The following is a 14,894-nucleotide window of genomic DNA, read 5'->3' on the forward strand; positions in this document are numbered from 1 at the left end:
CTTCACATTCTTATCTTACTTCCCTGGTGGCTCAAACAGTAAAGCGTCTGCCTGCAATGTGGGAGACCCGGTTCTGATCCCTCGGTCCAGAAGATCCCCTGGAGAAGGAAATGGCAACCCACTCTAGTACTCTTGCCTGGAAAATTCCACGGACTGAGGAGCCTGGTAGGCTACAGTCCATGGGGTCACAAAGAGTCAGACACGACTGAGCAACTTCACGTTTCACTTCACTTTCACATCCATAGTGGGTAGTTTCATATAAAACCTTGATTACTTTCCATTGCTGAGCTTGTGGAATCACAGTATTTTCATCTAACACATACCATCCCCTTAGACTTATTAACCCCCTATTTTTAGCCCAATTTTTTCCTTTAGTATAGCAAGGTTGTGGCATTTCCTCTATCAAGCCTAGGGCTTTCAAAACTGCCTGTGTTTTATTTGTTGGTATGTAAGCTAAGGTTTCCAATCCTTTGGGCTAAGACTGAGAAGGTTGCACCAGTATCTGTAAGAAATTCCACCAAGCCACATCAATGATCAGCCGAGGCTTGACATTAGTTATGTAGATGGTATCTTTAGGCAGAGCCATTTTTGGCCTTGGGTCCCATCGGTCTTCTGATTGCAAAACCATCAACGGTTGAGGGGCCTCTGCTGCCTGGTGTCTGGGGCGTTCCCCCTGCCAATGCCTGGCTACTTGCAAAGGACACATGGACCGCAGTGCTTCCTCCAGTGCCCCTTTTGTCCACAGAGGCTATACTGGCCTTATATGTGTATCCATGGGCCTCGTGGTCCACCAGGACCAGATTGTCCAAGAGAGGGCAGCCTCCTAGTTGGTGGTCTTTGAGCAGACAAAGCCATTGCAATCATTTGGGTCTCTTGCATGTTTCTCTGGGTGCATTCAGTCTTTTCAACCATATCCCCATTATTGAAAACCAAATAAGCCAATTGGAACAAATCATTCATTAGAGTCTGAGGACCAGCAGTTGCTTTCTGAACTTTGTGCCTGATGTCTGGGGCAGACTGGGCTATGAAATGCATGCATCCTGTCCCTCAGAAGAGGAGGGATATACTCCTTAAAGCTTAGGTATCCTTCCTAAAAGCGTCCACTAATCTCCTTTGGAAGACTGCAGGTTTTTCATCCTATCCCTGCTGGACCTTTTTCACCTTTTCATAATTAACAGGTTTTACTGCAAGTTTCTTCATACTCTCTATTAAACAGTTAATCATATGGTCCATCTATCTATTATCAATAGAATTCAGCTGGTAATTCCATTGCAGATTTGCCTCAGGGAAGCATCATTCCCCACCCAGTGCACTGCATGGCCCTGTTGGCTTGGGCTGCCAGTTGGCCTGTATGGGCTCTGGCTGCCAGTATTATATCCTGCTTTTCCTTGGGGGTGCAGCAAGGGGATAGTAAAATCTAAGTCCCCCCAGGTGAGATCAAAAGATCTTACTAATGGGGTAAATTCTTTTGTAAAGAGTTCAGGATCCTCAGAAAAACTTCCCAACTTGTCCTCTGCCACACTTAGATCAGACATTGAGAAAGGTACATAGACACATATTGTTCCTCAATTTCCATCAGGAACTTCTCTTAGAGGCAAAACTGTAGGGGCATTCGTTGGTAACTTATATCATTGACAGTGCTAGCTGAAAAGGTCAGTTTTCATTCCAATCCCAAAGAAAGTCAATGCCAAAGAATGTTTAAACTACCGCACAATGGCACTCATCTCACATACTAACAAAGTAATGCTCAAAATTCTCCAAGTGAGATTCAACAGTACGTGAACTGAGAACTTCCAGATGTTAAAGCTGGATTTAGAAAAGGCAGAGGAACCAGAGATCAAATTGCCAACATCTGTTGGATCATAGAAAAAGCAAGTGAATTCCAGAAAAACATCTACTTCTGCTTTATTGACTACGCCAAAGCCTTTGACTGTGTGGATCACAACAAACAAAAAACTGTTGAAAATTCTTCAAGAGATGGGATTACCAGACCACCTTACCTGCCTCCTGAGAAATCTGTATCCAGGCCAAGAAGCAACAGTTAGAACCAGACATAGAACAATGGGCTGATTACAAATTGGAAAAGGAGTATGTCAAGGATGTATATTGTCACCCTGCTTATTTAACTTAAATACAGAGTCCATTATGCAAAATGCTGGAATGGATGAAGCACAAGCTGAAATCAAGATTGCCAGGAGAAATATCAATAACCTCAGATATGCAGATGATACCACCCTTATGGCAGAAAGCAAAGAGGAACTGAGGAGCCTTTTGATGAAAGTGAAAGAGGAGAGTGAAAAATCTGACCTGAAACTCAATATTCAAAAAAACGAAGATCATGGCATCTGGTCCCATCACTTCATGGCAAATAGATGGGGAAACAATGGAAACAGTGAGAGACTATTTTATTGGGCTCCAAAATCACTGCAGATGGTGATTGCAGCCACGAAACTAAAAGACTCTTGCTCCTTGGAAGAAAAGCTATGACAAACCTATAAAAAAACATCTATGACAGTCATATAAAAAAGCAGAGACATTACTTTGCCAACAAAGGTCTACTCAAAGCTATGATTTTTCCAGTAGTCATGTATGGATGTGAGAATTGGACCATAAAGAAGGCTGAGCACCAAAGAATTGTTGCTTTTGAACTGTGGTATTGGAGTAGACTCTTGAGAGTTCCTTGGACTGCAAGGAGATCCAACCAGTCTATCCTAAAGGAGATCAGTCCTGAATATTCATTGGAAGGACTGATGCTGAAGGTGAAACTCCAATACTTCGGACACCTGATGTGAATAACTGACTCCCTGGAAAAGACCCTGATGCTGGGAAAGATTGAAGGCAGGAGAAGCAGGGTTAGACAGAGGATGAGATGGTTGGATGGCATCACTGACTCAATGGACCTGAGTTTGAGTAGGCTCCAGGAATTGGTGATGGACATGGAAGTCTGGCATGCTGCAGTCCAAGGGGTTGCAAAGAGTCAGACATGACTGAGCTACTGAACTGAACTTGGGTAACTCAGGGTACAAACAAGTTCCTGAATATGGGTGGGGCCTCTTTTCAGCCCTAGCTGTGTCTTCCCCTGAGGTAATGGTTCCTCCCAGTAGGCAAGGAGTAGCTCTGGCTCCTCCTTGCAGAGGATTTAACCTTTGGATGGCTCCATACGGTAGATCAGTTAAAATGTCTTCTGTCTCCTTACTATAATTATCCCTTTGAACTACATGCACCTTAAATTCCTTTTGGGTCTCACTGTATAAATACAGTGAGAAGGCAATGGCAACCCACTCCAGTACTCTTGCCTGGAAAATCCCATGGACAGAGGAGCCTGGTAGGCTGAAGTTCATGGGCTTGCGAAGAGTTGGACACGACTGAGAGACTTCAATTTCACTTTTCACTTTTCACTTTCATGCACTGGAGAAGGAAATGGAAACCCACTCCAGCATTCATGCCTGGAGAATCCCAAGGACGGCGGAGCTTGGTGGGCTGCCGACTATGGGGTCGCACAGAGTCAGACATGACTGAAGCGACTTAGCAGCAGCAGTATAAATACAAGGCCATGAAAATTTGAACATATGGAAGCTCACTCCATTTAAATTTCCTTCTACAATATAAATCTAGCTGCACTATAGTATCATAACTCAGAGATCCATTTAATGGCCGCTTTTCTTAGTTTCTGGCTCAGACAGTAAAGTGTCTGCCTACAATGTGGGAGAGCTGGGTTCAGTCCCTGGGTCAGGAAGATCTCCTGGAGAAGGAAATGGCACCCCACTCCTGTACTCTTGCCTGGAAAATCCCATGGACAGAGGAGCCTTTTAGGCGACAGTCCACGGGGTCGCAAAGAGTCGGACACGACTGAGCGACTTCACTTTCACTTTTTTCACTTTTCTTGGCTTCCTAGCTCATGTCATGGCCAAACATGATTACATAGCCTAACAAGTTTCTTTGTTTTTAATCCCAGTAGTCTGAATCTTTCCCAATCCTGGACGATAAGACCCAGGAGGGTATTGGTTGGGACTGATGCCGCCTGACCCGTTACAGATCCAAATTGAGATAATGTCTCTAACTCCCATCCTATCCAAAATTTTACCCTTAAGTTAAAATCCACCACACAATTTGATCAAGATTTACACTTAGAATTTTAGATCCCATCCCTTCCAAGATAGTTTCCCAAATGGTTGTAGTGCCCAAAAGTCGTTGCAAAGAAATGGCACAAAGATGTCCTCAATGGTGTTGAGGATGAGCTGGAATTGGTCTAGTTATAAGTTGGGAATAAAGGGTCAGCATTTGTAAGGGTTATAGGGAGGAAGTGAAGTGAAGTGGCTCAGTCGTGTCTGACTCTTTGCGACCCCATGGACTGTAGCCTACTATGGCCCTCTGTCCATCGGATTTTCCAGGCAAGAGTACTGGAGTGGGTTGTCATTTCCTTCTCCAGGGATCGAATCCAAGTCTCCTGCAGTGGCTGGCAGATTCTTTACCACTGCACCACCTGGTTAGATGATAGCCCTGGGGTAAAGTGGGGAGAGGTTGGGGTATACACAGGAAATAGAACAGAGTGGGCATGGGGGCAGTCAACTCTAACCAAAGGGCACAGAGATTGCTCATGGTGCTCTTTCCCATTCTATTTTATTCTGGACTGTTGATAATATATTATCTATTAAAGAAATTAAGAAAAGAAAGGATTAAAAAAGAAAGATACATGTAGTTCTCTGTGCAATGATACAGGACATCCCTAGGTGTATTGCCAGGAGGGAAAGACTGGAAGGGCACAGGTGGGGCAGAGCTACCTGTATTTTGTGTAAATAACCCACTGACTCACCCTGGAATGTCACACTCATAATGCCTCCAGCAAGGGCCAGGGATGGGGGTGTGGGCAGTGACCCAACCAGGATGAGAGATTATATATTCATTGATAACCCTTTGTATTCATTAATAGCCCTCTGGACTGCTGAAATGTTTTTGCTATATGTCTGTATATATTTTTAAAAGAATAAAAGCATTAAAAAAAAAAAAACTGGCCCATCAACATTTACACAGTGCTACATATAAAATGGATAACCAACAAGAACCTACTGTACAGCACTGTTATGCTATATAATGTTATGTGGCAGCCTGGATGGGAGGGGACTTTGGGGGAGAATGGATACATGTATACATATGGCTGGGTCCCTTCCCTGTTCACCTGAAACTATCACAACATTGCTAATTGGCTATACCCCAAACAAAATTAAAAGTTTTTAAAAAACAAAGAATAAAAAAAGTGAAGTGAAAGTCACTCAGTTGTGTCTGACGCTTGCAACTCCATACAGTCCATGGAATTCTCTAGGCCAGAATACTGGAGTGAGTAGCCTTTCCCTTCTCCAGGGGATTTTCCCAACCCAGGGATCGAACCCAGGTCTCCCACATTGCAGGCAGAGTCTTTACCAGCTAAGTCACAAGGGAAGCCCAAAATAAAAAACAAAACAAAACAAAAACCAGGCCCATCCACAGAAAAACGGCTAAATGAACTCGGGTCCAACCAGCGACATTCTGGAATAGCCTGAACGGTTAAGAAGGAGGGAGACAGCTCGAAGAGATGCAGGTGCAGCGGTTATAAGACAAGTAACTGAACAAAGGATACAGAATTAAGCCATCAGTGTTTTTTCAAATGCATGGGAAAAAGAAATAGAAACACCCCAGTACAGCAGTTCCTTTGGGGAGACAGGCAGGGGATCCAAGGATAATTTTAGTCTTATCTGTAATAGGTTTTTGCTTTTTAAGGAGAACGTGTCCATATATTGGTTATATAACTACAAATTGACTCCAAACATTTGAGAATCCCCCAACCACAAGTGGGGCATGTAGGCCGAGCTAACAATACAGGCACTGCTGTGCTCCCTACAGTGGAGCATGAAGGTGGGGAGCGTGCAGCATCAGGAATGCTGCCCTAGGGAGATGGAACCCACAAAATTCAATGCTAAGGAAAACCCTGTGAGTCCCCAACACTGAGATCCCAATATGGCCAACCTCTGCTCGCACCTCTCAGACCTCAACAACATTGTCTCACCAGGCTAAAGAGCTGACTTTCAGGTCCTGTCCTGCCTCCAACCTGGAGAGGAGCTGCCATGCCTTGTGGGGCTGGAGAGAGACCCAGGTTACCAAGAGGAAGGACTTTCTCACACTCCCAGGCGTGCAAGGATGCAGCAGGCATCCTTTAGAGAGACTGAGCTCCCTGTCCCTGGGAGCCTACAAGCTCTTGCTGAGGAGACACCTGGGGACCTTTGGGAGCAAGCGTAAGAGCCCTAGATTTCTATGACCCTGTGAATCCTAATAATTTTCCTTCATTCTCACACACACTGTGCTAAGCCCTCTGCAGGCATCAGCTTCCACCTTCCCCAAAATCTCACCATCACCATTTCACAGACAAGGAAACTGAGGCTCAGGGATATTAGGGAACTTGTCCAAGATCACAGAGCCAGGATTTGAAACCAAACTTCTCTGCTTCCACCAATCCTCTCACTACCGCCCATGGATCACTGTCATCAAGTGGCAAGTGAAGCTTCCAATGTGTTTGTTCAACTGCTAACTGGGAATTGTGTGTGTGTTCAGTCACTCAGTCATCATGTCCCATTCTTCGTGACCCTATGAACTGGAGCCCACCAGGCCCTTCTGTCCATGGGATTCTCTGGGCAAGAATATTGGAGAGGATTGCCATTTCCTCCTCCAGGGGTCTTTTCCGACCCAGGGATTGAACCCACGTCTCCTGCATCTCTGCATTGCAGGTGGATTCTTTACCGCTGAGCCACTGGGGAAGCCCCAAGGATAGGATAGAAGCTTCTAAACACAAATGGCCCTACTGTCACAGACCATTCATAGGGCTTCTCTGTCCCAAGCCTTCTGACTGCCCTTGTACTAGTTCCTCAACCTCTCTAAGTCTGTTCCTTCATCAGTAAACCCACGTGGGGCTTCCCAGGTGGCACCAGTGATAAAGACCCTGATTGCCAATGCGGGAGACATAAAAGACATGGGTTTGATTGCTGGGTCGGGAAGATCGCAGGAGGCAATCGTAACCCACTCCAGTATTCTTGCCTGGAGAATGCCATAGACAGAGGAGCCTGGCGGGCTACAGTTCATAGGGTTACAAAAAGTTAGACACAGCTGAAGCAATTTAGCATACATGCATGCAAACCCAGGAGATCACCTTTCTCCCCGGGCCTGGGGGAAGATTAAAAAAAAAAAAAGAAGAAGAAGAAATGTGCACTTCACTTTATACTTATTCTATATAAGTCTCTGGGATCAGCCAAGTTAACCACAGCTTCCACAAAGTTCCTCCACCCACTAGCCACACAAAGATCTGCAGCATCAAAGCTTCCAGGTTTTTAAGACCAAGAGTTATCTCTAGACCAGGCATGCCTGCTTCCTTTTTTATTTTTCTTCCTTTTTAGATGCTATCTGTATAAATTCATGCTTCCCTTTTTTACCTAGGCTGCTAGGAAACTCAACAAAGAATCAACAGCCTTAAATTTGTGACGGAGTCTAGATTCTTCTCAGCTCTCTTTAAGTCAGCCCCTACCCCATCTCCACACACACACACTACCAACTTTAAAAAATATATTACTTTAACTCTTCTGTCATATGTGACTTAATATCATATCCCATTTCATATTATTTCTGAAGCTAGATGGGGTGGGGGAAGTGACAATCAGTGACCACTGAGGTTGGTTCTTCAGGACACATTTAATACTAAACAAAGAACACATCTCCTTCTCAAGAAGCTGGGGTCTTCCTACCCAGCCCCTCTTCCTCCTCCCACATCTGGAACCCTTCACCAGATCTTGGGAAACACAGATGTCTGATACCTTCCCATGTACTGCCTCCTCCAGGCAGCCCACCTGATCCCTCCATAGGAAGCTCATCCTTTGAGCACCTCCCTCAGAGACGAAGAGCTCCAGAGAGCAGGCACTGGACCTGGGGTCTCCATTGCTCCCACAACAGCACCACACCCAGTGTCCAGCTGGGGAGGAGCCCAGCTGAGTGTGATAACTAAGTGCAGATCAGAAAAGTCAGGCCACTGGGGCCTTTGATCCCAGCTCTAACACTCTATGAGCTCTTGGGCCAAGAACTGACCCCTGAGCCTCAGTTTCCTCACCTGTAAAGTGGAGGAATATACAAGAAAATGAAGCTCTTAGCAAAGAGCCTGGAGCCTAGCTGGCATCTGAGTGGTGGGAGCCACACTGGCTGCCCAGCAGACGTGGTGCCTGTTGAGTGGAGCCCCGTTTGTCTCAGACCCCATGGAACTGTCCATTGCCAGAGAAACAGTTCAGGAAGCAGCTTCTCCCACAAGCCAATTGGTGAAGTCACGAAAAGGTGCAGGTCTTCAGCACTCCAATAGGAGACTCTCATCCTCCCACTCTGGGCTCCAGAAACACTGCAGGGAGGGCAAAGGACGGCCATCCCACTCACAGCCAGTCCCTGGAGTCTAAGTGCCAAGCTCCCCCACAGCTCTCTGGGCCAGTCCTACATTCCATCGACACCTCTGTCTACATCTGTGTGTGATGGGAGCCAAATGCTGCTCAGGACTGGGCTGCTAAGCCCACTGCTGCTGCTGCTAAGTCGCTTCAGTCGTGTCCGACTCTGTGCGACCCCATAGACGGCAGCCCACCAGGCCCCGCCGTCCCTGGGATTCTCCAGGCAAGAACACTGGAGTGGGTTGCCATTTCCTCCTCCAATGCATGAAAGTGAAGAGTGAAAGTGAAGTCGCTCAGTCGTGTCCGACTCTTAGTGACCCCATGGACTGCAGCCTACCAGGCTCCTCCATCCATGGGATTTTCCAGGCAAGAGTACTGGAGTGGGGTGCCAAGCCCACAGGGACCCCCAAATCAAGAGACACAAGCCTCCTCTAGCAGAAGCTACTTCAGTTCTTGCAGACACAGCAGGCCCCTCCTCCGCTGCTGCTGCTGCTAAGTTGCATCAGTTGTGTCCGACTCTGTGCGACCCCATAGACGGCAGCCCACCAGGCTCTCCCGTCCCTGGGATTCTCCAGGCAAGAACACTGGAGTGGGTTGCCATTTCCTTCTCCAATGCATGAAAGTGAAGAGTGAAAGTGAAGTTGCTCAGTCGTGTCTGACTCTTAGCGACCCCATGGACTCCAGCCCACCAGACAGGACCTGAGCATCACCCCCTTTTGCATTTGAACAATGAGACTTGGAATAAGGGGAACTAGGCCCTTCCTCTAGTTCCCCTTATTCCAAGTCTCATTGTTCAAATGCAAAAGGGGCTGATGCTCAGGTCCTGTCTACCAAGAGTGAACCCTGGGGGACCCACCCTATGGCCTCCTCATCCTCAGCCCAGCTTAGAGCCCCCTGCGGTTCCAACCCCCCTAAGAATGCAAACAGAAAACCATCATCACTTATCTCCCTCAGCTTCTGGCCACCCAGAAACAAGTGCTTCAACTCCGGTGTAGCAGAGCAAAATTTACCATCCAAAAACTCATCTTTCTGGCATATCAATTTTAAGCTGGTTATTTGCTAAGAAAAGCAGGCAAGGGAAAAGCTGAAAACCAAGGCTCCTTACTCTTTTGTAAGAAATACTTACATTTGTAAGGATGTCTCCCTCACAGTAGCAGGGAAAGGAGGTTGACCAAATCTCTAGAAACACATCTATGGAAAAAGCAACGACTTAAATCCGCACAACCTTACCCTTGTTTCTTGTGCTTTTCCCGGTCACATCCCATTACTGACCTCACATCCTCAACATCCTCTTTTTCTTTAGCTGAAGATGGGATTTAAGGGGAGGGCTTTGGCCATTTTTTTAGCTTCTCAGTTTTCCTGGGTCTCTCCCATGTGTACATAGCATTAAACCTTGTTTGATTTTTCTCATGTTCATCTCTTTCATGTCAGTTTAACTCTTAGACCAGCCAGAAGAACTCGATGGGTAGAGGACAACTTCTTCCCCTCCACCAGCTAAATCAACCTGCTGGCTACTCTCCCCATGTGTGTATGTGTGTTCAATCACTCAGTCATGTCCGACCATTTGTGACCCTATGGACTGTAGCCCACAGAGCTCCTCTGTCCATGGGATCTGCCGGGCAAGGATACAGAAGTGGGTTGCCATTCCCTTCTCCAGATCTTCCTGACCCAGGGATTGAACCTGGGTCTCCAGCATTGCAGGCAGATTCTTTACCATCTGAGTCACCAGGGAAGCCTGCTCCCCACTTCTCTTCAGCTTCCCCAGCCCTAAGCCTTGGCCTGCATGGTCACCTGCCCTTTTAGAAGGCGACCTTTCCCTACTTCTGCGTCAGATATCAGTGAAGTGAAGTGAAAGTCGCTCAGTGGTGTCCAACTCTTTGCGAACCCATGGACTATACAGGCCAGAATACTGGAGTGGGTAGCCTTTCCCTTCTCCAGGGGATCTTTTCAACCCAGGGATCAAACCCAGCAGGTTCTTTACCAGCTAAGCTGCAAGGGAAGCCCAAAGGGCAATGTCAAAAGCCACCTTTCTTCCACAAGCCTTCCTGAACTCAGAACTGATTCTCCCTCTCCTCTGCGCTTCCACACCCTTGGGTCGGGGACTTCCTTCATGCTTGGCAACTGCTCCCTTCACAAGCAGCCAGAAGCCTAGCACTCAGCATCGCTCCAGACAGGCCCTTCCTACCAGCAGATTTAAATTTGGGGGAACCTCTGCCCCTTCTCCTCCCTTCCCAGAGAATCTGCCAGACAACTCAGAGGAGTTTAAAATGCAGATTTCTGGGCTGTAGTGACTGAGATTCCAATTCTACATTTTTTCCTGGGGTGGGGACAAACACCTACAAGCCCCTCCAAGAAACCCTGAGGGTGAGGTTGGGGACAGGGCTCACAGGAAGAGATCTGAGGAATTCTGAAAGAGAGAGCAATAAGGAGTTCATGATCTCAGCCACAGTCAGCTCCCAATCTTGTGGTCTTGTTTTTGCTGACAGTATAGGGCTTCTCCATCTTCAGGAAAACCACTAGACCATTCAGGTATGACCTAAATCAAAGTGGAAGTGACAAATAGATTCAAGGGAATAGATCTGACAGAGTGCCTGAAGAACTATGGATGGAGGTTCGTGACATTGTACAGGAGGCAGTGATCAAGACCAACTCCAAGAAAAAGAAATGCAAAAAGGCAAAATGGTTGTCTGACGAGGGCTTCCAAATAGCTGAGAAAAGAAGAGAAGCTAAAGGCAAAGGAGAAAAGGAAAGCTATACCCATCTGAATGCAGAGTTCCAAAGAATACCAAGGACAGATAAGAAAGCCTTCCTCAGTGATCAATGAAAAGAAATAGAGGAAGACAATAGAATGGGAAAAACTAGAGATCTCAACAAGAAAATTAGAGCTACCAAGGGAAATTTTCATGCAAAGATGGGCACAATAAAAGACAGAAATGGTATGGACCTAACAGAAGCAGAAGATATTAAGAAGAGGTGGCAAGAATACACAGAAGAACTATACAAAAAAGATCTTCATGACCCAGATAACCATGTTGGTGTGATCACTCACCTAGAGCCAAACATCCTGGAGTCCAATGTTAAGTGGGACTTAGGAAGCATCACTACAAAAAAGACTAGTGGAGGTAACAGAATTCCAGCTGAGCGATTTCAAATCCTAAAAGATGATGTTAAAGTGATGTACTCAATATGCCAGCAAATTTGGAAAACTCAGCAGTGGCCATAGTACTGGAAAAGGTCAGTTTGCACTCCAATCCCAAAGAAAGGCAATGCCAAAGAATGTTCAAACTACAGATCAATCGCACTCATCTCACACACTTGCACAGTAATGCTGAAAATTCTCCAAGCAAGGTTTCAACAGTATGTGAACCAAGAACTTCCAGATATTCAAGCTGGATTTAGAAAAGGCAGAGATCAAATTGCCAACATCCTCTGGATCATAGAAAACGCAAAAGAATTCCAGAAAAACATCTACTTCTGCTTTACTGACAACGCCAAAGCCTTTGCGTGGATCACAACAAACTGGAAAATTCTTCAAGAGATGGGAATACCAGACCACCTAGCCTGCCTCTTGAGAAATCCGTATCTCGGTCAAGAAGCAACAGTTAGAACCGGACATGGGACAGCAGACTGGTTCCAAATTGGGAAAGGAGTACGTCAAGGCTGTATATTGTCATCCTGCTCATTTAACGTCTATGCAGAGTACATCATGCTAAATGCCAGCTGAATGAAGCACAAGCTGGAATCAAGATTGCTGGGAGAAATATCAAGAACCTCAGATATGCAGATGACACCACCCTTATGGCAGAAAGCGAAGAAGAACTAAAGAGCCTCTTGATGAAAGTGAAAGAGGAGAGTGAAAAATTTGGCTTAAAACATTCACATTAAAGAAAAAAAAAACTCAACATTTTATAAAACAAAGATCATGGCATCTGGTCCCATCACTTCATGGCAAATAGATGGGGAAACAGTGGAAACAATGACAGACTTTATTTTTGGGGGCTCCAAAATCACTGCAGATGGTGACTGCAGCCATGCAACTAAAAGACTCTTGCTCCTTAGAAGAAAAGCAATGACCAACCTAGACAGCTTATTAAAAAGCAGAGACATTATTTTGCTGACAAAGGTCCATCTAGTCAACAGTATGGTTTTTCCTGTAGTCATGTATGGATGTGAGAGTTGGACCATAAAGAAATCTGAGCGCCCAAGAATTGATGCTTTTGAATTGTGGTGTTGGAGAAGTCTCTTGAGAGTCCCTTGGACTGCAAGGAGATCAAACCAGTCAATCCTAAAGGAAATCAGTCCTGAATATTTATTGGAAAGACTGATGCTGAAGCTGAAACTCCAATACTTTGGCCACCTGATGCGAACGACTGACTCATTTGAAAAGACCCTGATGCTGGGAGAGATTGAAGGAAGGAGGAGAAGGGGATGACAGAGGATGAGATGGTTGGATGTCATCCAACCATCCGACTAGATAGACGTGAGTTTGAGCTGGCTCAGGGAGTTGATGATGGACAGGGAAGCCTGGGTGCTTCAGTCCATGGGGTCGCAAAGAGTTGGACACGACAGAGTGACTGAATTGAACTGAAAGAGATAGCACTGGTCCAGGAGGAAGTGTGATCACCTGGGTAAAGAGGGAAGCTTGATCTGGGCCCCTGCCTTCTGTGCTGACCCCTGGCATTCTTGCTAGGACCGAGCAGTGGGACAGCAGAAGGTGCCCTAACGGAAGATGGATCTTGACCCGCCTCCATCTTCTTGCTGCTGCTGCTGCTGCTAAGTCACTACAGTCGTGTCCGACTCTGTGCGACCCCATAGACAGAAGCCCACCAGGCTACCCCGTCCTTGGGATTCTCCAGGCAAGAACACTGGAGTGGGTTACCATTTCCTTCTCCAATGCAGGAAGAGAAAAGTGAAAGGGAAGTCGCTCAGTCGTGTCCGACCCTAGCGACCTCATGGACTGCAGCCTACCAGGCTCTTCCGTCCATGGGATTTTCCAGGCAAGAGTACTGGAGTGGGGTGCCATTGCCTTCTCCGATCTTCCCGCTAGTCCCCTGAAAACGCAACAAGCCCCTCCTACAGGGCAGCCACCCAGCTCCCAGACTGGCACCAGAGGGTACTGCGGGGCGGGGCGGGGGTGGGCGGGAAGCTAACACCTCCAAGCCTGAAACTGCTGCCGAAAGGGGTGTGCCCATCGATCCGCCTCGGCAGGGGTCTACAGAGGGTATTGGATACAGGATTCCTGCCTCTGCCTTCCCACCAAACCCTCCCCCAACGCTGGGCGTGGTATCTTGGCCCTCAGGGGCCAAACCGGCCGGAAAGCGGCAGGTTACTCAGTGAAAGCTAGATGGGTCGGACTCCCTCACAGGGGCCCGTAGGGCCCGCTGAAGGGTCTGTGTTGCCCCCGGACGTGCCCGCTCGATTAGACGAAGAGTGTTCTGGGGTACAGCCACCGGGAGCAGCTCGGAGCTCGGCAGAGGATCAGCTGAGATCGGACTTTGCCTCAGGCTGGCGGTGCTGGAGGGCTAAGGGCATAGTCCTGGCAAAGGGAGAGCCAGAGTCCGGGAGAAACAGTCGCGCGCAGTGATTGTGGCGTTTGTGAGCGCTTCTGTGGATGACCTCTTGGTGACCAGCGGGGACGGAATGATGGGGCGCTGGTGATGGGCACTCTGACATTGGTACATCTTGCGTGTGCTCTAAGAGACGGCAACTAGGGCGTCTCGCGGTGAGAGGGTACCAAGGAGATCCTGGGAGCGTCCGTCCTACAAGCGCCCCCCGAGGAAGGCAAGGCGCACTGGGGCGTGTGTGAGCCTAGGTTGGGGGTGTGCGGGGAGCAAAGAAAAAAGGCAGCTCCGGAGTCCCCGACCCCTCCAGGCCCGGCCGGGACCCCCCTACACCACCACCCTAACCCGGTCCCGGGGCCCAGGCCCCGCGAGCGCGCTCACCAACTGCAGGAGCATGAGCGCACCGAGGCTGGAGCGCACGAACCCCAAGTCCGGGCTCAGCGTCGACACCACGGCGCCGCCTCCCTGCGCCGGGCTGCTGGTCCTCGTGTTCACTTTGGACGGGAACTCTGCCATGGCGCCTCCGCTCGCCTCCCGAGGTTGCTCCGGCCGTCGTCGCCGCCCCTCCCGCGGCAGGTGCCGGCTTCTGCGCGGCTCCTCCCCGGGGGGCTCCCGCTGGCGCTGCGGCTCCCCGAGCTACGCGCGGCGTCTGGGCGGGGAGCCGCGAGCCGCCAGGTGCTACAGGAATCCCGGCCCGGCCCTCGTCACGAGACCCGCCCCGTTAACCCTTCGCTCACCGCCGGCCAGTCCAGCTCCGACCCGCACACGAAGTCGCCAATTCTTTACAGACGCGGAAAGTGAGGCCGCGGTCAATGAGATGGCTCCACCAGAACCAGCCTGGACATCTGCACCTGTCTCTCCCCGGAAAGCCGGCTGCTGGCAATTTCCCCCA

General features: G+C 48.2%; 1 protein-coding gene across 1 annotated transcript in view; it reads right to left on the minus strand.

The window, feature by feature from the left end:
- Positions 1-14,671, minus strand: part of PLLP (plasmolipin) — a 30,097-nt gene extending 15,426 nt beyond the window's left edge. The window contains exon 1 of the mRNA XM_070770612.1: positions 14,384-14,671. Within this exon, the coding sequence (XP_070626713.1) occupies positions 14,384-14,518 (135 nt within the window). The 5' untranslated portion in view covers positions 14,519-14,671. The remainder of the gene's footprint in view (positions 1-14,383) is intronic.
- Positions 14,672-14,894: the final 223 nt, after the last annotated feature.

This window comes from Bos indicus, chromosome 18 (genome assembly GCF_029378745.1).
Source record: "Bos indicus isolate NIAB-ARS_2022 breed Sahiwal x Tharparkar chromosome 18, NIAB-ARS_B.indTharparkar_mat_pri_1.0, whole genome shotgun sequence".
Lineage (NCBI taxonomy): Eukaryota > Metazoa > Chordata > Mammalia > Artiodactyla > Bovidae > Bos > Bos indicus.